The following is a 23,594-nucleotide window of genomic DNA, read 5'->3' as shown; positions in this document are numbered from 1 at the left end:
TGTGCTTTCAGAAGTTGTCTAGTCTGTGCCTTGTTAGGAATAAAACATGATATCACCGAGGAGGAATGTAAAAAGTATTGAGTCATAATCCTTAAGCGAAAGGGTTAAGTCTGAGTAAATCAGTAACTGGTATTTAAGAGAAATAGTTGCTTTTAAGACAAATAGTTGCTTTTTTAGTTAAATATGCATGGCTAAAACAAAAAATAGAAATCATTAATGATTTTTTTGCTTAAAACATTTAGCTTAGCCAGCATTGGTGACTCACTCCTCTTATCCTAATTACTCAGGAGTCTGAGATCTGAGGGTTGTGGTTCAAAGTCAGCCAGAACAGGAAACTCCTGGAGGCTCTTATCTCCCAGCTCAGGCAAAAAACTATGAGAGGCTCTTATCTTACTGGAAAAAAAAAAAAAAAAAAAAAAAAAAAAAAGCTGGGGAGTGGAGCTTGGCTCAAGGGTAGGCAGTAGCCTTGAGCTAAAGAGCTCAGGGACAACACCCAGGCTAATAGTTTCAGCTCCATCACCTACCCACAAAAAAATAAAAAACAAAAACTACTAAAAAAGCCAAAAGTAGGAAAGTGATACTGTGGCTCTAGTGGTAGAGCACTTGCCTTGAGCAAAAGATGCTTAAGGACTGAGCCTAGGCTCCAAAGTTCAAGCCCCAGGATCAGCAAAAACAAAACCATTGAGCTAGATTTTTTAAAATTCCATTTTTTATCTTAGCTAGATTAGGGTAGATTTTTTTTTTTGCTTTTGTTTCAAAATAAACTTTGTTCTTTTACATAGCACTGCCGATTCTCGGAGAGTTTTAAATAACTGACTTGTGTTGGCAGGTACTGAGTTCAGTTGTAGGGCTCATGCCTGACATGGATAAGGCTCTGGGTTCTATTTTTAGCATGTACAACAAGTAAGGTATCAATGCTTTTTTTTTTTTTTTTTTTTTTGGTCGGTTGTAGGGCTTGAATTCAGCCCGGGCACTGTCCCTGAATTCTTCAGCTCAAGGCTATTGCCATACCCTTGCTCCAAGACCTACTTCCTTTCCTAAAGGTTAATTGGAGATAAGAGTCTCAGGTCCTTATTTGCCTGGGCTGGCTTTGAACCTTGATCCTGAGATCTCAGCCTCCTGAGTAGCTAGAATTACAGGAACGAGCCACCACCTAGCAGGAATTATTTTATTTTTTATTTTTTGCCAGTCCTAGGCTTGAGCTCAGGGCCTGTGCACTGTCCTTGGAATTTCTCAAGGCTAGAGCTCTACCACTTGAGCTTCAGCACTACTTCTGGCTTTTTTTTTTTTTTTTTTTCCTATGTATGTGGTGCTGAGGAATCAAACCCGGGTCTTTGTGCATGCTAGGCAAGCCCTCTACCACTAGGCCAAACTCCCAGCCCAGGAATTATTTTTATAATAAAAGTGGCTATTGGTCCGGGTACCTATAATTTTGTCTACTGAGGAGGCTGAGAAGCTAACATGAGCAAAACAAGTCCATGATGCTCTTATCTCCAATTAGCAAAAAGATGGAAATAGAGGTCTGGCTCAACTATTAAGAGTGCAGGGTTTGATTGAAAAACCCAAATCAGAGGTTAAGACCTTGAGGATAAGTCCTTTGATCAGTAGGTATGGGAATGCACTCACCCTTCCTTCCCCCTAACCAAAGGGGGCTATTGGTTGATCGAATACTTTTTTTTTTTTTTTTTGCCAGTCCTGGGGACTGAACTCGTGAGCACTGTCCTTGGGTTTTTCTCAAGGCTAGTGCTCTACCACTTGAGCCATAGCACCACTTGTGGCTTTTCTATGTATGTGGTACCTAGGAATCAAAGCCGGGTCTTTGTGCATGCTAGGCAAGTACTCTACCAGTAGGCCAAACATCCAGCCCCTCAAATACTTTTTCCCTGTATCTATTAAAAGGATTATGCTGGTGGCTCATGCCTGTGTAATTCTAGCTCTGGTTGAGAACTGAGGATTGTGGTTCAAAGTTATCCAAAAAGTCCATGAGACTCTTATCTCCAAAATTGCCACAGAAAACTGGAAGTGGCCTGAGATTCCAAGTGGTGGAACTCTAGCCTTAAGCAAAAGAGCTAGCCTTTTGAGTTCAAGGACCCACAAACAAATGAAAGTTTGATTTTTGTTTAATTCTATTTATTTACTTAGTCCTGAGCCTGGAACCTTGGGCCGCCTGGGCACTGTCTCTAAGCTTTTGCTCAAGGCTAACACTCCACTACTTGAGCTACACCACCACTTCCACCTTTTTCTGTGATTAATTGGAGATAAGAATCTCACTAACTTCCCTGCCAGAGCTGGCTTTGAAGCCTGATCCTCTGTTCTCAGCCTGTGGGTAGCTGGAATTACAGGTGTGAGCCTTCAGGGTCTGACCCTGAATTGAGTTTGAGCTAGGAAAAGCGAGACAATGTATAGTGCCTTAGGGCTGACAAGATGGAAAAAATGTGATTAGTACTGGCTTTGACTCCAGATCCTCTAGATCCTCAGACCTATGCCTCCTTATTAGTTAGGATGTTAGGATTACAGGCATGAGCCACTGACATACAGCTAAATGTCTGTCTCTGTCTCTCTCTCTGTTTCTCTCTCCCTCTCTCTCTCTTTCTCTGTCTCTCTCTCCCTCTCTCTCTCTTTCTCTGTCTCTCTCTCCCTCTCTCTCTCTTTCTCTTTTTTCTGTGGGTCATTGGGCTTGAACTCTGGGCCTGGGCGCTGTCCCTGAGCTCTTCAGCTCTAGGCTACCATCCTACACCTAGGCCTGGGCATTGTCCCTGAGCTCTTCGGTTCTAGGCTACCACCCTATCCTACTTCCCATTTTCTAGAGATTAATTGGAGATAAGAGACTCAGGTTTTTCTTTTCTTCTCTTTTCTTTTTTTTTTTGCCAGTCTTGGGCTTGGGCTCAGGGTCTAGACGAGCACTGTCCTTGGGCTTTTTCAAGGGTAGAGCTCTACCACTTGTGCCATAGCACCACTTCTTGCCTTTTTCTATGTATGTGGTACCAAGAAATCGAACACGGGTCTTTGTGCATGCTAGGCAAACACTACCACTATGTCAAACTCCTGGCCCCCAGTGCTTGGGCTGGCTTTGAACCATGATCCTCAGATCTCAGCCTCCTGAGTAGCGAGGATTGCAGGTGTGAGCCACCTTGCCTTTCAAAGGTTTTGTTTGTTTGTTTTATAAAAAACCTTTTCCTGGGTCTTGAGCTCAAGGCCTGAGCACTCTACCCACCTGAGCCATTATGCTCCCAGATGATTCTGAGTGGCTTATTGGAGATTAGAGTCTCTGGGACTTTTCTGCCAGGGGTGGGGGTGGGAGCTTCAAACTGCAATCTTCAGATCTCAGCTAGGATTACTGGTGTGAATTACCTGGGTCTGGTAGATGTTAAGATCTTTGATACACTTTGAATTGATCTTCATGCATACTGACAAGCAGGGCATTTTCAGTTTTCTGCGTATGGCCGCCTAGTTTTCCCAGTACCAGTTGTTGAAGAAAGTATTTTTTTTCCACTGTATGACTTTGCCTCCATTATCAAATATCAGTAAGTGTATAGTTTTATTTCTGGGTCTTCTAATCTGCAATTGATTTTCCGGTCTATTTTTGTGTCAAAACCAACCTGTGGCTCTCTTAATGCATTTAGGTCTGATATTGTGATATCACCCTCATTGCTTTATTTATTTATCTTTGCATTGGCATTCTAGGTCTTTTTGTGTTCTTTATGGGCTTTTGGATTGTTTTCTATATCAGTAAAGAACGTCATTGGGATTTTAATGGGGATTGCACCGAATTTTGGGCAGTGTGGCAATTATCATAATGTTGGTTCTACCTGTCATGAACAGGGAAGGTCTTTCCATTTCCTGGTGTCCTCTTTGATTTCTTTTTTCATATTTATAGTTTTCGCTACAAAGATCTTTTATGTCTTTGGTTAAGTTAATTCCTAAGTATTATTATTTCTTGATGCAATTTTAAATGGAATTGTTTTCATGGTTTCCCTTTCTGCTTGTACATTGTTGGCATACAGAAAGGCTACTTTTTTTTTTTTTAACCAGTCCTGGGGCTTGAACTTAGGGCCTGAGCACTGTCCTTAGGCTTTCCTCCAGGCTAGCACTGTACCACTTGAGCCACAGCATCACTTCTGGCTTTTTTCTATGTATGTGGTATCGTGGAATCGAACCCGGGTCTTTGTACATTCTGAGCAAGCACTCTAACACTAGGCCAAACTCCTGGCCCCCTGATTTTTATTTTGTTGGTGGTGGTGGTCATGGGGCTAGAACTCTCAGCCTGGGTCTTGTCCTTGAGCTCTTCAGCCATAACCCCACTTTCCATTTCTAGTGATAAGAGTCTCAGGTTCTTTAGTGCCCAGGCTGGCTTTGAACCTTAATCCTCAAATGTGAGCCAGGTCCTGAGTAGCTAGGATTAAAGGAGTGAGCCATTGTGCCCAGCCTGATTTTTTTTTTTTTTCTTTTTTTGTCAGTTCTGGGGCTTATGCTCAGGACCTGAGCATTGTCCTTGGGTATTTTCTCAAGGCTAGAGCTCTACCACTTGAGCCACAGCCCCATTTCTGGCTTTTTCTTCGTATGTGGTACTGAGGTTGCAAACCTGGGACTTGATGCATGCTAGGTGAACACTACCACTAGGCCAAACTCCTGGCCCCAAGACTTCTGTTTTTTTTTTTTTTTTTTTTTTTGGCCAGTCCTGGGCTTGAGCTCAGGGCCTGAGCACTGTCCTTGGACTTTCTCAAGGCTAGAGCTCTACCATTTGAGCCTCAGCACCACTTCCGGCTTTTTTCTATGTATGTAGTACCAAGGAATCGAACCCGGGTCTTCATGCATGCTAGGCAAGCACTTTAACCACTAGGCCAAACTCCCGGCTCGACTACTGGTTTTTATACGTTAATTCTGTATCTTGCTATTTTGCCAAAGTGGTTGATCAGCTCTAGGAGTTTGAGGGTGGAGTTTTTTGGGTCCTTTAAGTATAAGATTATGTCATCTGCACCTAGGGATAGTTTGATTTTTTTTTTTTCTTTTTCTTTTCCTATGTGAATCCCTTTATTTGCTTTTCTTGCCTTACAGCTCTGGCTAGGAATTCCAGAACAATAGTGAAGAGGAGTATAGAAAGTGGGTATCCTTGCCTTGTTTTTAAGGGAAATGGTTTTAGTTTTCCCCCATTCAATATGATTTTTGCTATTGGTGTGTCATATATGGTCTTTATTGTTTTAAGAAATGTTCCTTCTATTCATAGCTTTAAGCTTTTGAACATGAATAAATATATTTTGTCAAAGGCCTTTTCTGCATCTATCCATGATCATGTGGTTCTTGTCTTTGGCTCATGTTGAATTATTACATTTATTGATTTGCATATGTTAAACCACCTTGCATCCATGGGATGAAGCCTACTTTTTATTTCTGGATTCCGTTGGTTAGTTTTTTATTTTAAAATTTTTTGCCCATCCTGGGGCTTGAACACAGGGCCTTGGCATTGTCCTTGGGCTTTCTCAAGGCTAGTGCTCTACCACTTGAGCCACAGCACCACTTCTGCCTTTTTGTGTATTTAGTACCAAGGAATCAAACTCAGGGCTTTGTGCATAGGAGGCGAGTACTCTACCACTAGGCCATGCTCCCAGAGCATGGCTAGTATTTTATTGAGGAGTTTTGGATCTGTTTTCATCAGAGAAGTTGGTCAGTAGTTTTCTTGTTAAATTGTTACCTGGTTTGGGGATAGTGTGATACTGGCTTCATAGAATGAATTTGGAGTTGCTCCCTCTGTTTCTATTTTAAGGAAAAGCTTGAGGAGTATTGGTTTTAGTTCATCTTTTCAAAGTCTTACAGAATTAAGCAGTGAATCTATCAGGGCCTGGGCGTTGGAAGACTTCTGCTTACTTCTTCAAATTGGTTGCATGTTATTACTCTTAAGTGGTTTATATCTTTTGGTTTAGCTTAGGTAGATTGTATGTCTCTAGCAATTTGTCCATGTTGACTGTTTTCCTTCTTTTTTGAGTATAGGTTTTGGAATTAGTCCTTTTCTAATTGTTTGGATTTTTTGAATGTTTCCTGTGGCATCCCACATTTTATTGATTTGTACTTCATCTTTTCTTTATCAATTTTCTAGTGATCTGTCAATTTCATTATTTCTTTTGAAAACCCCAACCTTTTGTTTTATTGATTTTATATATAGTTTTTTCAGTCTCTGCTTCATTAATTACTGCTTTAGTTTTTGCTCTCTGTCTAGTAGTTTGGGGTATGGCTTGTTCTTGTTTTTCTACTTGTGGTTATTTACTTGAGCTGTCTGTTTCTTTATGTGTGTGCTTAAAGCATAAATGTTCCTTCTCAGCACTGCTTTTGCTATATCCCAGAGGTTCCATTCATTTTCGTTGAATTATAAGAACTTTCTTAATTTTTTCTGTGACCCAGGTATAACTCAGTAGTGTTATTCAGTCTCCATGTGTTTGAGTGTTTTCCATAATGTTTTGTCGTTGAGAACTAGTTTGATTCCACTGTGGTCAGATGGATGCAAGGAGTTATCTCAATCCTCTTCTATTTGCTTGGGTGCTTTGTGTGTTCTGTGATATGATCAATTTTGGAGAATGTTCCTTGGGCTTCTGAGAAGAATGTGAATTGGGTCATTTTTGGTTGGAATACTCTGTAGATATCTGTTAAGTCCATTGGGGTTATGGTGTCATTTGATTCAGAAGCTTATTTTTGTTTGTTTGGGCTGCTCTTTGGTGAGAGTGGAGTATTAAACTCTCCCATTATTCTGTTGGGATCTTTCCTGCTCTGTAAGTCCAAAAGTGTTTGTTTAGCATATTTAAGTGCTCCATTGTTTGGTGCATCAATATTAACCACAGTGATTTCATCTTCTTGGATGATTCCCTTTTAAAATAAATAATGATCTTACTTGTTTCTTTGTACTGATTTTAATAAAAATACATTTTATCGGATACAAATATGGCTGTTAGACATGTGATTTGATTGTATATTTTTTGTTTCTGCTAATACTGGGGCTTGAGCTTTGTGCTCTTGTTTGGATTTTTTTCTGTTCATAGTTGGTGATCTACCACTTGAGCCAGACCTCAGCTTCTGCCTCTTTGCTAGTTAATTGGCAATAAGACTCTAAGATTTGTCTGCTTGGGCTGACAGGAAACCTTAAACTCAGATCTTAGATCTCAGCCTGGGGAGTAGTTAACATGGTAGGCATATGTCACTAGCACCCTACTTTTTTTTTTTTTTTTTGCCAGTCCTGGGCTTGAGCTCAGGGCCTGAGCACTGTCCTTGGACTTTCTCAAGGCTAGAGCTCTACCACTTGAGCCTCAGCACCACTTCCAGCTTTTTTCTACATATGTGGTACCGAGGAATCGAACCCGGGTCTTCATGCATGCTAGGCAAGCACTTTAACCACTAGGCCAAACTCCCGGCCCCCTACTTTTTTTTTTTTTTTTTTTTTTTACTATTGCCAGTCCTGGCCTTGAGCTCAGGGCTTGAGCACTGTCCTTGTACTTTCTCAAGGCTAGAGCTCTACCACTTGAGCCTCAGCACCACTTCCGGCTTTTTTTCTATGTATGTGGTACCAAGGAATTGAACCCCGGTCTTCGCGCATGCTAGGTAAGCACTCTACCACTAGGCCAAACTTCTGCCTCATCCCCTCCCTTTTTTTTTTTTTTTTTTGGCCTTAAGAAAAGTTGGATTTTATGAAAAACATAAGTTGGATAGTATGCCCACATGGGGCTTAAAATGTTTAAAGAACCTGGTAAGAAAGCCAGTTTTTTAAATTATTATTATTATTTTAAGTCACATTGGAGCTGGGAGACTCTTATCTCCAAATAACCACTAGAAAACTGGAAGTGGCGCTGTGGCTCAAGGCGTAGGATGGTAGCCTTGAGCTGAAGAGCTCAGGAACAATGAACAATGCCCAGACCTAGAGTTCAAGTCCTACAACCAACAAAACAACAACAAAAAAGTCACATTGGGTGAGATGGTACACACACATAATCCCAGCTACTTGAGAAGTAGATATCAGGAGGAAGATGTATGTTTGTGCATAGTTACTAACCCCATTTGAGATGGATGTGGTGAGTAATGCTTGTAATCCAGTTATAAGGAAGGCACTGAGAAGAGTCTCATATTTGTGGCTGGGCCTATACAAAAATATGAGATGCTATCTGAAAAATAAAGTCAAAAGGGTAAGGGTAGCTGAGGTTAGTGCCTTACACCTGTACCTCGCTACTCTGGAGGCTGAGATCTGAGGATGAGATACAAAGCCAGCCCAGGCACTAAAAAGTCCTACTAATCACCAGAAAACCAGTAGTGGCACTGTGGCTCAAGGGGTAGGGCAGTAGCCTTGAGCTGAAGACTTCAGGGACAATGCCTAGGCCCAGAGTTCAAGTCCTATGACCAACCAAAAAAAAAAAAAGGCTAGGAGTGGCAGAGTACCTGCTTAATAAGCACAAGGTTCTGTCAAACCCTCGTTTGTGCTACAACTGATGTTATCTGGTTTCCTCTCTATCTCCCCACTCCTTTGAGGATTGAACCCCACATAGCATTAGGCTTACTAAGGAAGCATACTATATCATTTGAACTTAAGCCCCTTGTCCTTTTGTTCTGTTTTGTTTTGACATATTCTCCAACTAACTGTCCAGGCTAGCTTTGCACTCAGGATCCTGCTACCTATGCCTTGAGGGGGTAGGGGTATCTTGGATTACAGGTGTATGCCATGATGACTTTGTAGCTCATCCTTTGTTCTTTTTTTTTGGCCAGTCCTGAGGCTTGAACTCAGGGACTGGGCACTGTCCCTAGGCTTCTTTTGCTCAAGGCTAGCACTCTGCCACCTGAGCCACATGGCCACCTCTGGCTTTTTCTGTACATGTGGTCCAGAAGAATTGAACCCAGGGCTTCATGTAAGGCAAGCACTCTACCATTAAGCAACATTCCCAGCTCTGCCTTTACTTCTGATTGACCAGCTATAAATCAGGACTCCTACAACTCCCTCTCATTAATTTGCTTAAGCAGATCTAGAAGCAAGTAGAAATATTTATTTAGGATCACTAGGTTTTTATAAAGTTTATAGATGAAGAGGTGCATAGAATGAGGTATGAGGAAAAGGCTCAGAGCTCAACGTCATGTGCATGTGCTTTACTCTCCATGGACCTCCATTTTTTAACTGTTAGGATGTTCTCGGAATCTTTTTCTTTTTGCTTTGTATAGCACATCATTGCATAGATATGATTAAGCATAGCCAACCTTATGATGTGATGTAATACTTACAAAGTGGGGAAACTTAGTAATTCCTGTCTACCACATTCTTGGCTACTTTACAGCATTCCTTTTTCGAAGTTTGGAACTCTGGAATGAGGAGATCTCATGTCCTACTATCTGACAAGGGTAGGTCAGAGAATTTCTTTATGACCAGCTCCAAGACAAAAAAGGGAAGATTAGAGTTCCTATGATTCATCTGGGGGAAGAGAATTCTAATTTACTATGGCTTGCTTTGGGAGAGAGGAACAAGGAATTATGGATGAAAACAGTGCCAGTGATTGAGCCCAGGACCTTGCACATGCTAGGCAAGTGTTCGTCCAGTTAGTTACATTTCCAACCAAGGTTGTCATTTTAATAATAAGCCTATTTAGGTATAATTGACATAAAATGAGCTGCTGTATTAAGTACAGAATTTATTTTGCTGGTCCTGGGGTTTGAACTCTGGGCCTGGGAGCTTTTCCTTTCGCTCAAGGCTAGTGTTTTACCACTCGAGCCACAGCACTACTTTTGGCTTTTTCTGTGATTAATTGGAGATAAGAGTCTCTTGGACTTTGCTGCCTGGGCTGGCTTCAAACCCCGATCCTCAGATCTCAGCCTCCTGAATAGCTAGGATTGCAGGTGTGAGCCACTGGCACCTACAATTTTATGGGGTGGGAACCTGGCCTAGTGGTAGAGTGCTCACGTAGGATGCATGATGCCCTGGGTTCAATTCCTTGGTACTACAAACACAGAAGATACCAAAAATGGTGCTGTGGTTCAAGTGGTAGAGTGCTATCTTTGAGAAAACTCGAGGACACTGCCTATACCTGAGTTCAAGGCCGAGGGCTGGCCAAACAAAATACAGTTTTTTTTTCCATAACTGTTTCATGAAACTCAAGCTGGCCTTTTCTTCTTCTTCCTTCTTCCCGCTCAGTTGTAGGGCTTGAATTCAGGGCCTGGGCCTTGTTCCTGAACTCTTTTGTTCAAGGCTGACACTGTGCCATGTTGAGCCACAGCTCTACTTCTAGTTTTCTTGTGGGTAATTGGAAATAAGTGTCTCACAGGTTTTCATACTCCAGCTGTGTTCCCACCCCCCCCTTCTACTTCTAGTTTTCTTGTGGGTAATTGGAAATAAGTGTCTCACAGGTTTTCATACTCCAGCTGTGTTCCCACCCCCCCACTCCCAGTCCTGGGGCTTGAACTCAGGGTCTGGGCACTGTCCTTGGACACTTTTTGCTCAAGGCTAGCACTTTGCCCCTTGAGCCACAGCCCAACTTCTGGCTTTTTCTGTGTATATGAAACCGGGGAATCAAACCTGGGTCTTTATGCATGCTAGGTGAGTACTTTACCACTAGGCTATGCCCCCCCGCCCTGTCCCTGGTCCCTTGGGCTGGTTTTGAACCGTGATTCTCAGATCTCAGCCTCCTTAGTGCTAGGACTATAGGTATAAATCACCATGCCCAGCTCAATCTGAGAATTATGTATATGTACATATACACACACATACATACATGTGAAGCTATCACCATAATTAATCACATTCCAAAGATTCATTGTGCTTCTTAGTAATGTCTACTATTTTCATTTCATCTCTTGCAAGTACTAACAAGTACTTTCTTTCTCTAGTTTTTTTCTCCCACTAGATTAGTTTTCTTTTTTTTTTTTAATTTTTATTTTTTGGGGGTAATAAGGTCAGGTAAGTTTTATTTTTTACAATTTTATATAAAAAGGTTCTATTACTTAGCATAAGTATATTGAGATTCATCTATGACATTGCATCATCTGTTGGTAGTTTCTCTTTTTTTTTGGTGAGGGAGGTGGTTCATGGGGCTTAAACTGGGCCTGGGCGCTGTCCCTGAGCTCCTCAGTTCGGTGCTACCACCCTACCCTTGAGCCAAGCCCCACTTCCCATTTTCTAGAGGTTTATTGGAGATGCCTGTCAGGTCCTTTTGTGCCTGGGCTGGCTTTGAACCTCGATCCTCAGACTGAAGCCTCCTGAGTAGCTAGGATTACTGGCGTGAGCCACCACAGGGCCCTGCAGTAGTTCCTCTTGTCCCTGAGTTATTCTATTCATCTTAGACATACCATAATTCTAGTCTTCCTTTTTTCCCTTTTTGGGATGTTGGGGATTGAACTGAGGCCCTTTTGCTGCACAAGCACTGTATCCCTGTGGTTTAGTGCTACTCTGGACTACAGAATTTTGTATGTGGGGGGGGGCATTCAGATTTGAACTCAGGGCCTTGCATTCTACCACTTGAGCTACTTCTCCAGCTCAGTTTTTTTCTTTTCTTTTCTTTTCTTTTGTTTGAGAGAGAGAGAGAGAGAGAGAGAGAGAGAGAGAGAGAGAGAGAGAGAGAGAGAGAGAGAGAGAGAATCTGTGTGTCTATGTGTCATGGGGCTTGAACTCTGGGCCTGGGCGCTATCCTGAGTTATTCAGCTTAAGGCTACTTAACCACCCTACCCCTGGCCTGGGCATTGTCCCTGGAGCTCTAGGCTACCACACTACCCTTGAGCCAAGCCCCACTTCGCATTTTCTAGAGATTAATTTGAGATAAGAGTCTCAGGTCCCTGGAGCCGTAGCCCCACTTCCCTTTTTCTAACAATTAATTGGAGATCAGAGTCTCAAGGACTTTCCTGTCTGGGCTGGCTTCAAACCTCAATCCTCAGCTCTCAGCCTCCTGAGTATTTAGGGTTACAGGCGTGAGCCACTGTGCCTGGCTTTTTTTTTTTTTTTTTTTTGCCAGTCCTGGGCTTGAGCTCAGGGCCTGAGCACTGTCCTTGGACTTTCTCAAGGCTAGAGCTCTACCACTTGAGCCTCAGCACCACTTCCGGCTTTTTTCTATATATGTGGTACTGAGGAATCGACCCGGGTCTTCATGCATGCTAGGCAAGCACTTTAACCACTAGGCCAAACTCCCAGCCCCCTTGGCTTTTTTTTTTTTTTTTTTTTTTTTTTGCCAGTCCTGGGTCTTGAACTCAGGGCCTGAGCATGGTCTTTGAGCTTTCTCAAGTCTGGAGTTCTACCACTTGAGCCACAGCACCACTTCTGGCTTTTTCTGCATATGTGTTACTGAGGAATCAAATCCTGGTCTTTGTGCTTGCTAGGCAAGGACTCTACCACTAGGCCAAACTCCTACTCCCCCCCCCCCCCCCAGCCCGGTCCATTTTTTTTTTTCCTAGCTGTGTTTTGAATTACACTGAATTAGTACGAATACATTTTTATTCATTCCACAGGTTTCTCAAAATCTTGGCTTATTTAATTTAATAAAGTTTTAACTCTTCCTGGTCTGCTTCCCATAGATTAAAAACATTTGCTAAAACAAATGTCTTGGGCTTGGGGATAGTGCTCAGGCTTGGCCAAAAAAAAAAAAGGTGGCGGAGAGGGAAGGTGGGAGAGAGGGAGAGAGAGAGGGAGAGAGAGAGGGAGAGAGAGAGGGAGAGAGAGAGGAAGAGAGAGGGAGAGAGAGAGGAAGAGAGAGGGAGAGGGAGAGAGAGAGAGAGAGAGAGAGAGAGAGAGAGAGAGAGAGTGAGAGAGAGAGAAAGGTCTTACCTTCTATATATGTTTTTCAAGGAAAACAATTGGTTTGTATCTATCTAGTGGTACTGGGATTTGAACTCGAAGCCTCAGAGCCCTCTACCACTTCAATTGCTCATTCCATAGATCTTTTTTGCTTGCATCATTTTTTTTTTTCAATGATCCTGGAAGAAAATGGTTGTCTGTGAGTAAACGTAAGTTGAGCTCTTCAATAGGAGAAGACAATAAATAATTTTAAAAGCCAAACAATGATAGAAAACAAATCCAAGTCATTTTAAGCATCAAGCAAACAAAAGGAACATGATAATGCTCACTCACATCATTTTTTAAGAGACCCAAGGTTTTTGTTGTTGTTTTGTTTTGTTTTGGCTTGGGGCTAGCCTTGAATTATGTCTTCCCACCTTTGTCTCTTATTCACCTACATTCATCTTCCATGAAGATGGGATTATACAGGTGTTTATCCCAACACCTGTTTGTCCTCCCAGTGTCCACATCCCAAGAAGTTGAGAGATGTGTGCCTCTTTCTAAAATAATGTACAATGTCTATATGGTTCATGTACCCACTTTGTGTGTATAGATATGTACATATCTATGTATGTGTACCACATACATAGAAGACGGAAGTGGTCCTGTGGCTCATGTGGTAGAGCTCTAGCCTTGAAAAAGCCCCAGGACAGTTCTCAGGCACTGAGGTCAAGCCCCAGGACTGGCAAAACAACAAAAAAAAAAATAGAAAAAATTAAAAAATGATATTATTATTGTTATTATTATTACTGCTGCTGAACTTGAACTCTGCACCTAGGTATTGTCCCTGAGTGACATTTGCTTAATGGCTAGCACTCTATAACTTGAGTCAATTCTGGCATTTTCTGTGCTCAACTGGAGATAAGAGTCTCATGGATTTTTCCTGCTTAGGCTGGCTTTGAACCTTAGATCCCAGTCGCCTAAATAGCTAGAATTACAGGCTTATAGGCTTACAGGTGTGAGCTACTGGAGCCCAGTGAATTTGTGTATCTTCTTATGCAGGGCTGTGCTAACTCGTGCCATTCTAATCTTAGTATTTGTACTGTTGAACTGTATACTAAAGACAGAGTTTTTGTTTGGTTTTTAATTATTTTGAACTCAAGGCTTCATGCTAACTCTATAGGAGTTAAGGCCAATATACTAGGTATGAATTAATGGCTCACTCTTTTGAATTAATAGCTCACTCTTTTGAACAGTGCTGGGTTTGAACTCAGGACTTTGAGATTGCTAGGCAATCTCTCTACCCTCAAACCTCAAAATTTTGTTTATATATCTTCACTCTTAGTGTGTGTGTGTGTGTGTGTGTGTGTGTGTGTGTGTGTGTGTGTGTGTGTGTGTGTGTGTGGTGGGGCTTGAACTGTGCCTGGGCATTGTCTCTGAACTCTTCAGCTCCTGGCTACCTCCCTTTCCTTGAGCCAAGCCCCACTTCCCATTTTTTGGAGGTTAATTGAAGATAAGAGGCTCAGATCCTTTTGTGCCTGGGCTGGCTTTGAACCTTGATCCTCAGATCTCAGCCTCCTGAGTAGCTAGGATTACAGGCATGAGCCACCATGGGGCTTTTTTTTTTTTTTTTTACTTTTTATATATATTTTTATTGTATTTAATAGAAGGGTTACATTATATTCGCCAGATAGAAGGTGCATTAATTCACAGACATTGATACCCTTTCTCATGTCTTGGTCCCCATTTCCCTCCCCCCCATGCCCACCCCTCATCTTGTTTACCCCCCTTCCCTATCCAATTTCAAATAACCAAATACAAATCTATCTAATATATCAGATAACAAAGTGAGATACTGTAACAATAAAAAATATGGAACGCTTCACAAATTTGCGTGTCATCCTTGCACAGGGGCCATGCTAATCTTCTCTGTATTGTTCCAATTTTAGTATATGTGCTGCCGAAGCGAGCACGGGGCTTGTTTTTAAACTTATTTTTGAGATACTATCTCACTGTATTACCCTGCTGGCCTCAAACTCATGATTTTTCTGCCTTTCTCCTGAGTGTTTGGATTATAAGCAAGCATCATTACCACCTACATTTTACCTTTTAAGACTATATTTCTGACAAACAAGGATGCTTTTTGTAAACACAGTTCAGATAATGAAGTGTAATAAATTCAGAATTACTACATTGTTTTTATGGTTCATATTTTATTTTTCAATTATACTAATAATGTAAATTATTTCAGCACTATCTTAGCATATTTTCTGTTTCCAATATAGACTTATTACATTTACATTCAGTTAACAGTTGTTTTCCCCACCTTGTTTTTTGAGACAGGGTCTTATTCTTAGGTTAGCCTTGACCTTATAATCTTCCTGCCCTTGCTTAGATGACAGATATGTGTCAACTGCATAGTGTTTTTGAAGTACTTGTGGAGGAAGGGAAACATCTTAAATATTCAGTAACTTGGTTTATGAAAACAGGATTTTGAATGAAGGAAGTAACTGATGGTTTTGTTCAGAGTTGACTAATTGTAGTTTTCTGTAGTTGGTACTGGTGGCTCATGCCTGTACCTAGGTACTCAGGAGATCTGAGATCTAAGGATTGCAGTTCAAAACCATCTCTAATTAACTATCAGAAAATTGGTAGCGGCACTGGGCTCAAAGTGGTAGGGTCCTAAATTCAGGTCCTGAATTCAAGCTCCACTACTAAAGGAGAAAAAAAGTTTCTGTGTTTTTTTAACCTAAAACCTGTAAAATTGTGTTGTAAAAAAGAGGTGACTTACAAAACAGTTTTTATTTAGCTAAGCATTTTATTTAACTAACCTTTTCTCGTCAGAGCCGACTAGTATACTTTTTAGAGTTGTCAGCTTACTCTACCAGCAGACCTGATTATATTCTTATCTCTGGGAAGTTGTTTCCATTGTTTATTATACTTCTTTTCTGGACATAAAAGAAAATCCCGTTAAGCCATATCATAAGTGAAGAAGAAAACTTCTGGTTAAGCTAGGCCTTGGTAGCTCATGCCTATAATCCAAGCTACTGAGGAGGCTGAGATCAGAGGATCAAAGCCAGACTGAGAAGAAAAGTCTGAGAGACACTTTATCTCCAATAAACTACTCAGAAAAGTCCGAAAGTGGCTAGAGTGGTAGGGCACTATTAGCCTTGAGCATAAAGAAAATCAGGGACAGAGCCCAACCCCAGAGTTCAACCACAGGACCAGCAAAAAATAAAAACCCCAAAAAATAAACTTTAGGTCATTTTACCAAAATAAAGTATCCTATAAACTATTTAATGCTTACCTTTTTTTGTGAGTACAGGTTTTATGTAATTAGAGAGGCCTCAATTCAGAATCTGCCCTTCTTTTGGTTTATTGTATTTGTTGTTGTAGTGCTTAGTACTTGAGATCTTCATCAACTTGATCCAGATTGTTGCATCTAACTTGTGTTTCTGTTGCTCAAATCTTAACCAATTGTATGTGCTTTGTAGGCAACAGCCGAACAGATGCGTCTCGCTCAAGTGATCTTTGATAAGAATGATTCAGATTTTGAAGCTAAAGTTAAACAGGTATGTTTTTGGCAAAAGATAGTATTTTTGTAATCTCTTCTTAGTGTTTAAGAAGATAATTTGACTAGAGATTTTCCTTTCCAAGGCTTACATACTCATCCATATACTGGATTATGAATTTGTGATTGATTATGTGCTTAAACTGGTAGCCACATGAAGAAATAGAGTATTGTCATCCTCCTGACAGTAAAATCTTTCTATATTTAGTTTATGTCCCCTAGATTATTACTTTACTACATAAATTATTTTTTCTATATGATTCTTTGTAGCTTTATTATTAACCTAAAAGGGTTTTTTTTGAGGCTTATAGAAATAGTTTATTAAAAACCATATAAGGGTTGAGAATGTGGCTTACTGGTAAAGTGCTTGCCTACCATGCATAAAGCCCTGGTTTAATTCCTCAGTACCACATAAACAGAAAAGGCTGAACGTGGCACTGTGTCTCAAGTGATAGAACGCTAGCCTTGAGCAAAAGAAGCTCAGGGATGGCACCCAGGCTTAGAGTTCAAGCCCTAAAACTGGCAAAAAAAAAAAAAAAAATCAAGGCCCAGGCCCAGTACTTGCACGCACATGCACGCACACACACGTGTACACACATATGTGCGTACACACATACGTGCGCACACACACACATGCAAATCATGTAAAACTCATGGTTGTTGTGTTACATGCTTGTATCATCCTAGCTACTCAGGAGTCTGAGGCTGGAGAATCAAATGACAGTAGATGTTCAGTCCAGCCTTGTTAACACAAATCCTGTCTTCCCTTTCTTCCCCATTCTAATACTCCCTTGCTCCCCCCAAAACAACATTAAAAAAAAACCATAAAATCCATCCCTCATTCTTGAGAATGAGACCTAGCTGCAGCTTGAAAAATACTTGTCCATATTGTATTACTGTTATCTTTAGAGAATAGAAGAAGAACAAAAGACTTATTTTAGAGAACGAAGTTCTAACTCTTGTTCTTTTAGCACACCAAATCAGTTAAACTTTTTATTTTTTATTTATTAAAAAAATTTATTTATGCTGGGCATTATGGCTCACAACTGTAATCCTAGCTACTCAGGAGGCTGAGATCTGAGGATCAAGGTTCAAATACAGCCTGGGCACAAAAGGACCTGAGACTCTTATCTCCAATTAACCTCTAGAAAATGGGAAGTTGGGCTTTGACTCAAAGGGTAGGGGTATAGCCTTGAGCTGAAGAGTTCAGGGACAACGCCCAGACTCAGGAGTAGGGTGGTGGTAGCCTTGAGCTGACGAGCTCAGGGACAGTGCCCAGGCAGGATAGAAGCCCATGATCTCCCCACCCCCCCCCCAAAAAAAATTATTTTTTTTGCCGGTCCTGGGACTCGAACTTTAGAGCCTGGGCACTGTCTTTGGACACATTTTGCTCAGGCTAGCACTCTGCTACTTGAGCCACAGTGTCACTTCTGTAGATGGAACCTAGGAATCGAACCCAGGGCTTCATGAATGCTAGGCAAGCACTCTACCAGTAGACCACACCACCTGCCCCAGCAAAAATTTTTTTTGATTCTGATTTTTTGCAAACATAAAAACACTGGGAAAGCATTGAGTTGGTAGAAGAGAAAAATGGAAGAAACCAAATTGAGATATGGTGCAAGAAGTGACTTGTGATTTGTCAGGCTTTTCTACTAATTAGTCTAATTACCCAAGTGCAAATCCCTTGAAATGTTAGGGTCAAGCTGATTTGAACTTTAGTATGTATTAGAATAGCAATGTAATTAAATCATAGGTTTGTACACTGATACTTGAAAACTCATGCATAATCTGTGATGATTCTAGTAAAGAAAAAGCTAAGTGGTTATTTTATCTCAGTAAAAAGTTAGGCTCAGACCTGTAATCCCAGCTACTCAGGAGACTGAGATCTGTAACCAGCCCAAGCAGGAAAGTCTTTTAAGATGCCTATCTCCCATTTAATTACCAAAAATTCAGATATGGAGCTGTGGCTTAGGTGGTAGAGTGCTAGACTTGAGCAAAAAAAAAAAAAGCTGCTATATTGGGTGGGCATGGTGGCTTATGCCTATAATCCTAGCTACTCAGGAAGCTGAGATGCCAGCCCAGGCACTGAAGACTCATATCTCCAATTAATCACTAGAAAACTTTTTTAAAAAAATCACTAAAAAAAGCTGTTATAACTAAGTTTGTGTTATAAGCAGTGATAGTCAATGTACAAAATATTTTGACTTTGTTTTTTGTGAATATTGTACTTAATATTTGAGTTCAAAACTTTGAGAATCTTGTGTTGTTGAATTTAAGTGTGAGGAGAATGATGATCCTGAGGTTAGTATATACATATTTATGTGCTTATTGAGTACTTTGATATTTGATCAGCTTGGAGGAGTTTGATTTGTAGTAATCAGTGTTAGAATATGAGGTAGCCTCAAAAATACAAGTTAACTTCTTGTCAGATCATAAACAGAGTCTGAAAAAGGTTGTGATTATGTAGAAGGATTGAATAATTTCTATATTTGCATAGAGGAATCTAAGAATATCGAGTGCTATTTTTTTTTTTTTTTGGTCTACATAATTATTTTCTAATTCTTTGAATAGCTTATGGAAGTGACAGGAAAAAATCAGGATGAATGCATAGTGGCACTACATGACTGTAATGGAGATGTGAACAAAGCTATCAATATATTGCTGGAAGGAAATTCAGATACGGTAAGTATTCTTAATTTGCTAAGATTTGTTTTTGATTTTATATTATGGTAGCTAGCTTGTGCATGCTATTCTGGTGGGGTTTTTTTTTGTTTTTGTTTATTTGTTTGTTTTGTTTTTTTGTGGGTCATGGGGCTTGAACTTTGGGCCTGGGCACTGTACCTGATCTTTGTAGCTCAAGGCTACTGCTCTACCCCTTAAGCCCTAACCCCACTTCCTGTTTTCTAGTGGTTGTTTGGAGATAAGCCTCAGGGATTTTAGTGCCCCTCCTGGCTATGAACCTGGCTTTGAACCTTGATCCTCAGATCTCAGCCTCCTTAGTAGTTAGGATTACAGGTGTCTTTTTTTTTAAAATGAGGAGGAAGGAATGTGGTAGGCATTGGACTCAGGGTCTTGACAGGGAGGGTGGCCTAGGGGTGGAGTGCCTGCGTAGCATTCATGAAGCCCTGGGTTCAATTCCTCAGTACCACATACACAGAAAAAGCTGGAAGTGGTGCTGTGGCTCAAGTATTAGAGTGCTAGCCTTGAGAAAGCCTAAGGACACAGTGCTCACACCCTGAGTTCAAGCCCCACGACTGGCCAAAAAAAAAAAAAAAAGAGAAAACCAATTCAGGGTCTTGTGTATTGTAGACAGTTACCATATTTACATTCCAGAAAAAGCTAACCTAGTGATCTACTCTAGCCTTTCATAGTTTCCCTTTTGATCATCTGAAAATTTTCTCTTGTCCACATACTGCTTATGTGTCTTCATCTTAGTTTTTACATCTGTTCCTTCTATTCATGCACTAACCCCAAACCAGAATTTTCTCGTGTACTTATTTGCTTATGGTGAATATTCTGTGGTTGTGTTTTCAATGACAGTTTGACACACAGACACAGAAAGATGGTCTAGGGGCCAGGAATGTAGCTTAGTGGTAGAGTGCATAGCATGTATGAAGCCCTGGCTGTGATTTCTCAGTACCACATAAATAGGAAAAGCTGGAAGTACTGCTATGGCTCAAATGGTAGAGTGCTAGCCTGAGCAAAAGAAGCTCCGGGATAGTGCCCCGGCCTTGAGTTCAAGCCCCAGGGCCCGCTGGCAGGATAGGGGTGGGGTGGGGTTGAGGTCGGGTGGCGTGGGGAGAGAATTTTTAAAAAATTGTTCTCAGTACTGGAAGTGGAACCCTGAGCACTGTCCTCGGGCTTTCTCAAGGCTAGAGCTGTACCACTTGAGCCATAGTACCACTTCTGGCTTTTCCTGTGTATGTGGTACTAAGGAATTGAACCCGGGTCTTCATGTATGCTAGGCAAGCACTCTTACCACTAGGCCAAACTCCTGGCCCTGATTCTTTCAAATTAATTAGTATTTATTTGCTTTTCCCAAGACTGGGGCTTGAACTCAAGGCCTGGGCATTGCCCTTGGGCACTGAGTATGTGGTACCGAGGAATGGAACCCAGGGTTTTGTGCATGCTAGGCTAGCGCTCTACCACTAGGCTATGATCCCAGCCTGCCTTTCCTTTTCTTTTTTTTTTTTGTGGGTCACAGGGCTTGAACTATGGGCCTAGGTGCTGTCCTTGATCTTTTCAGCTCAAGGCTACTGCCCTACTCCTTAGCCACAGCCCCACTTTCCATTTTCTAGAGATTTATTGGAGGTGAGTCTCACAGTCTTTATTGCCTGGGCAGGGTTGCCTTGATCCTCAGATCTCAGCCTCCTAAGTAGGTAGGATTACAGGTGTGAGCCACTGGGCCAGGACTGTCCTTTTCTTTTCTATTTTTTCGTGTGTGTGTGGGGGGGGTGCATGTGCTCGGGCATGTTGGGGCTTAAACTCAGGGCTCCCCCTCCCCACCTCAAGGTTGCTATTATTAACTTGAGCCATACTCCCATCTTTTGCTTTTGACTTAATGAGTTGGAGATGGGAGTCTCATGTCTGGCTTTGAATCATGATCTTCAGATTCAACCCCTTAGTAGGTAGGATCATAGGTGTGAGCCACTATCACAGCACCTCCCCACTCCCTTTTTTATTGTAGGGGTAAGGGACAAACTAGGGTTTGAACTCAGGGCCTCTGTGCTTGTTAGGATTCCTTGCTAGGCTGGTTGGTACTCTACTACTTGAGTCACACATGGTTATTTTCAGAGTAGAGTCTAATGAACTTTTTTTTACTTTGCGCCATGATCTTTTGGATTTCAGCATCATCTGTTGCTAAGAGTCTAGACATGAGCTACAAGCTTCTGGCTTAAATGACTCCCTTTTTGGTTGATGTGTAACAAGAAGGATGTGTGTGTGTGTGTGTGTGTGTGTGTGTGTTAGAGGATGTGGAGTGGCATTGCCTATGGTATGAGTACATACATATAGCACTGGCCCAAATGACAAATCACCAAATTTGCGAATTCGTTGGGAAAATAGGTTGAATAATCAACTCATATTTTGAATAGTTTGTTCACTGATATGTAAAGATATCTCTGACATGAGGGAATCTGTTTATGGGTACAATTGAATAACTCAAATTATTTTCAAATTGAACTGAAGAGCACTGCCCTCTTTATTAAAACAAAACCAAAATCCACGCGAGGACCAGGAACGTGGCCTAGTGATAGTGCTTGCCTAGCATGCAGGAATCCCTGGGTTCAATTCCTTGATACCACATACACAGAAAAGCCAGAAATGCTGCCGGGTGCTGGTGACTTATGCTTATAAGCCTCACTATTCAGGAGACTGAGATTTGAGGATCATTCAATGCCAGCCCTGACAGGAAAGTCCTTGAGACTTATCTCCAGTTAACCATTAGAAAACAGGAAGCAACATTGTGGCTTAAAGTAGTAGAGAGCTATCCTTGAGCAAAAAAAAAGCTCGAGGACAGTACATAGGCAGTGAGTTCAAGCTCCACAATGGACAAAAAGAACAAGAAAAAAAAAAGGTACATTCGTTTAGGTTGTAATTCAGCATTGGAAAGGACTGCGGGAGGGGGGATGGCAGTAAATTGTCATGTTAGCCGATACTTGTAATTGTACACTGTATAGAAACAGGACTTTAGAAAGATTGTTGATGTCCTATCAGAAAAGTAGAAGAACTACAAGTTGTAGGTAACTAGGGTTGAAAGGGTCATGTTTGCACTGTTGATAATTGTACACACTTTGAATAACAATTCTTTTTTGATAGACATCATGGGAGACTGTTGGGGGAAAGAAAAAGAATTTTGGAAAAGAAAATTCAGAAAACAAAGAAAACAGAGAGAAGAAAATAGAGAGAGAAGCAAGTCGTGGACGTGGAAACAACAACCGGAAAGGAAGAGGTGGCAATCGAGGCAGAGAGTGTGAGTGCACTTTTTTGTGTGTTCAGGCACTAGGATTGAACTCAGGGCCTCATGCTATCACTTGTCCTTTTCTCTACCATTTGAGCAACACCTCCATTTCTAACTTTTTGCTGGTTAATTGGAGAGAAAAGTCTCACAAATTTGTCTGCCTCGACTGGCTTCATGTCTTGATTCTTAGGCTTACAGGCATGAGCCACTTGCACCCAGCTTGTATATATTTTTCTTATTGAGTTTTCCTGAATTTTCAGGCATCCTGAAAAGTTGAAAGAATAATAATAAAAAAAGGAATGCCCATAAGCCTGGAGCCAGTGAGTCACCCCTGTAATCCTAGCTACTCAGGAGTCTTGAGATCCATGATCATGTTTCAAAGTCAGCCCAGGTAGAAGAGTCCATGAGACTCTTTATCTTCTTCAATTAACCACCAAAAAGCTGCAAGTAGAGCTGTGGCCCCAGAGGTAGAGCACTAGCCTTGAACAAAAGGAGGAAAAAAAAAATGAGCCCAGGGATAGCCCCCAGGCCCTAATTTCAAGCCCTAGGACTAGCAGCAAAGAAGAAGAAGAAGAAAAAAAACAGTAGTTTTGTTGTTGTTGGTTTTTTTGGTGGGCCATGGGGCTTGAACTCTGGACCTGGGCGCTGTCCCTGAGCTCTTCAGCTCAAGGCTATCACCCTACCTTTTGAGCCACAGCCCTACTTTCTATTTTCTTTTTCTTTTATCTATTTTTTTTTTGCCAGTCCCAGGGCTTGAACTCAAGGTCTAAGCACTCACTGTCTTTGAGCTTTTTCAAGGCTAGAGCTCTACCACTTAAGTCACAGCACCAAGTCCAACTTTTTTCTATGTATGTGGTACTGAGGAATTGAACCCAGGTCTTGGTGTGTGCTAGGTAAGCACTTTACCACTAGGCCAAACTCCTGGACCCCCACTTCCCTTTTCCTAGTGATTACTTGGAGATAAGAGTCTCACATTCTTTAGTGCCTGGGCTGACTTTGAACTGAACCTCCATCCTTAGATCTTAGCCTCCTGAGTAGCTAGGATTACAGGTGTGAGCCACCTCACCAGGCTAAGCCAATAAGTTTTTTAATGCAAAATTGTTCCCATAATAGTTAACACTAGAATTAAGTTGAAGCTGAGTAGTTCCTTAGGCCTTGCGATGCAATTTCATATCAGTGCTGACCTGGATGGGTTTGAGTAGTTAATCATTCTTATGCTTTAAGAAGCCTACTTCTCTTCCCCTCCCCTCCCCTCTCCTCCTCTCTCCTCCCCTCCCTTTGTTCCCCCCTCCTTCCCTCTCCCTCATTAATCTTAGGGCTTGAATTCAGTGCTTGGGCATCATTCCTAAGATTTT

The 23,594-nt window shown here is 41.4% G+C and overlaps 1 protein-coding gene and 1 non-coding gene across 2 annotated transcripts in view; one reads left to right on the top strand and one right to left on the bottom strand.

The window, feature by feature from the left end:
• The window catches only part of Ubap2 (ubiquitin associated protein 2), a 72,622-nt gene that overhangs the window by 8,609 nt on the left and 40,419 nt on the right, over positions 1-23,594 (top strand). Inside the window, 3 exon segments of the mRNA XM_090330119.1 lie at positions 16,204-16,281; positions 18,852-18,962; positions 22,098-22,251. Of these exon segments, the coding sequence (XP_090186245.1) occupies positions 16,204-16,281; positions 18,852-18,962; positions 22,098-22,251 (343 nt within the window).
• Positions 14,576-14,682, bottom strand: LOC150065549 (U6 spliceosomal RNA). The gene has a single exon (XR_016535022.1). It is a non-coding gene; the product is annotated as a U6 spliceosomal RNA (small nuclear RNA).

Source organism: Megascapheus bottae, chromosome 3 (assembly GCF_031878675.1).
Source record: "Megascapheus bottae isolate mThoBot1 chromosome 3, mThoBot2.hap1, whole genome shotgun sequence".
Classification (NCBI taxonomy): Eukaryota; Metazoa; Chordata; class Mammalia; order Rodentia; family Geomyidae; genus Megascapheus; species Megascapheus bottae.
Note: the sequence above shows the minus strand (reverse complement) of the source record. Positions and strands in the feature narration are given on the sequence as shown.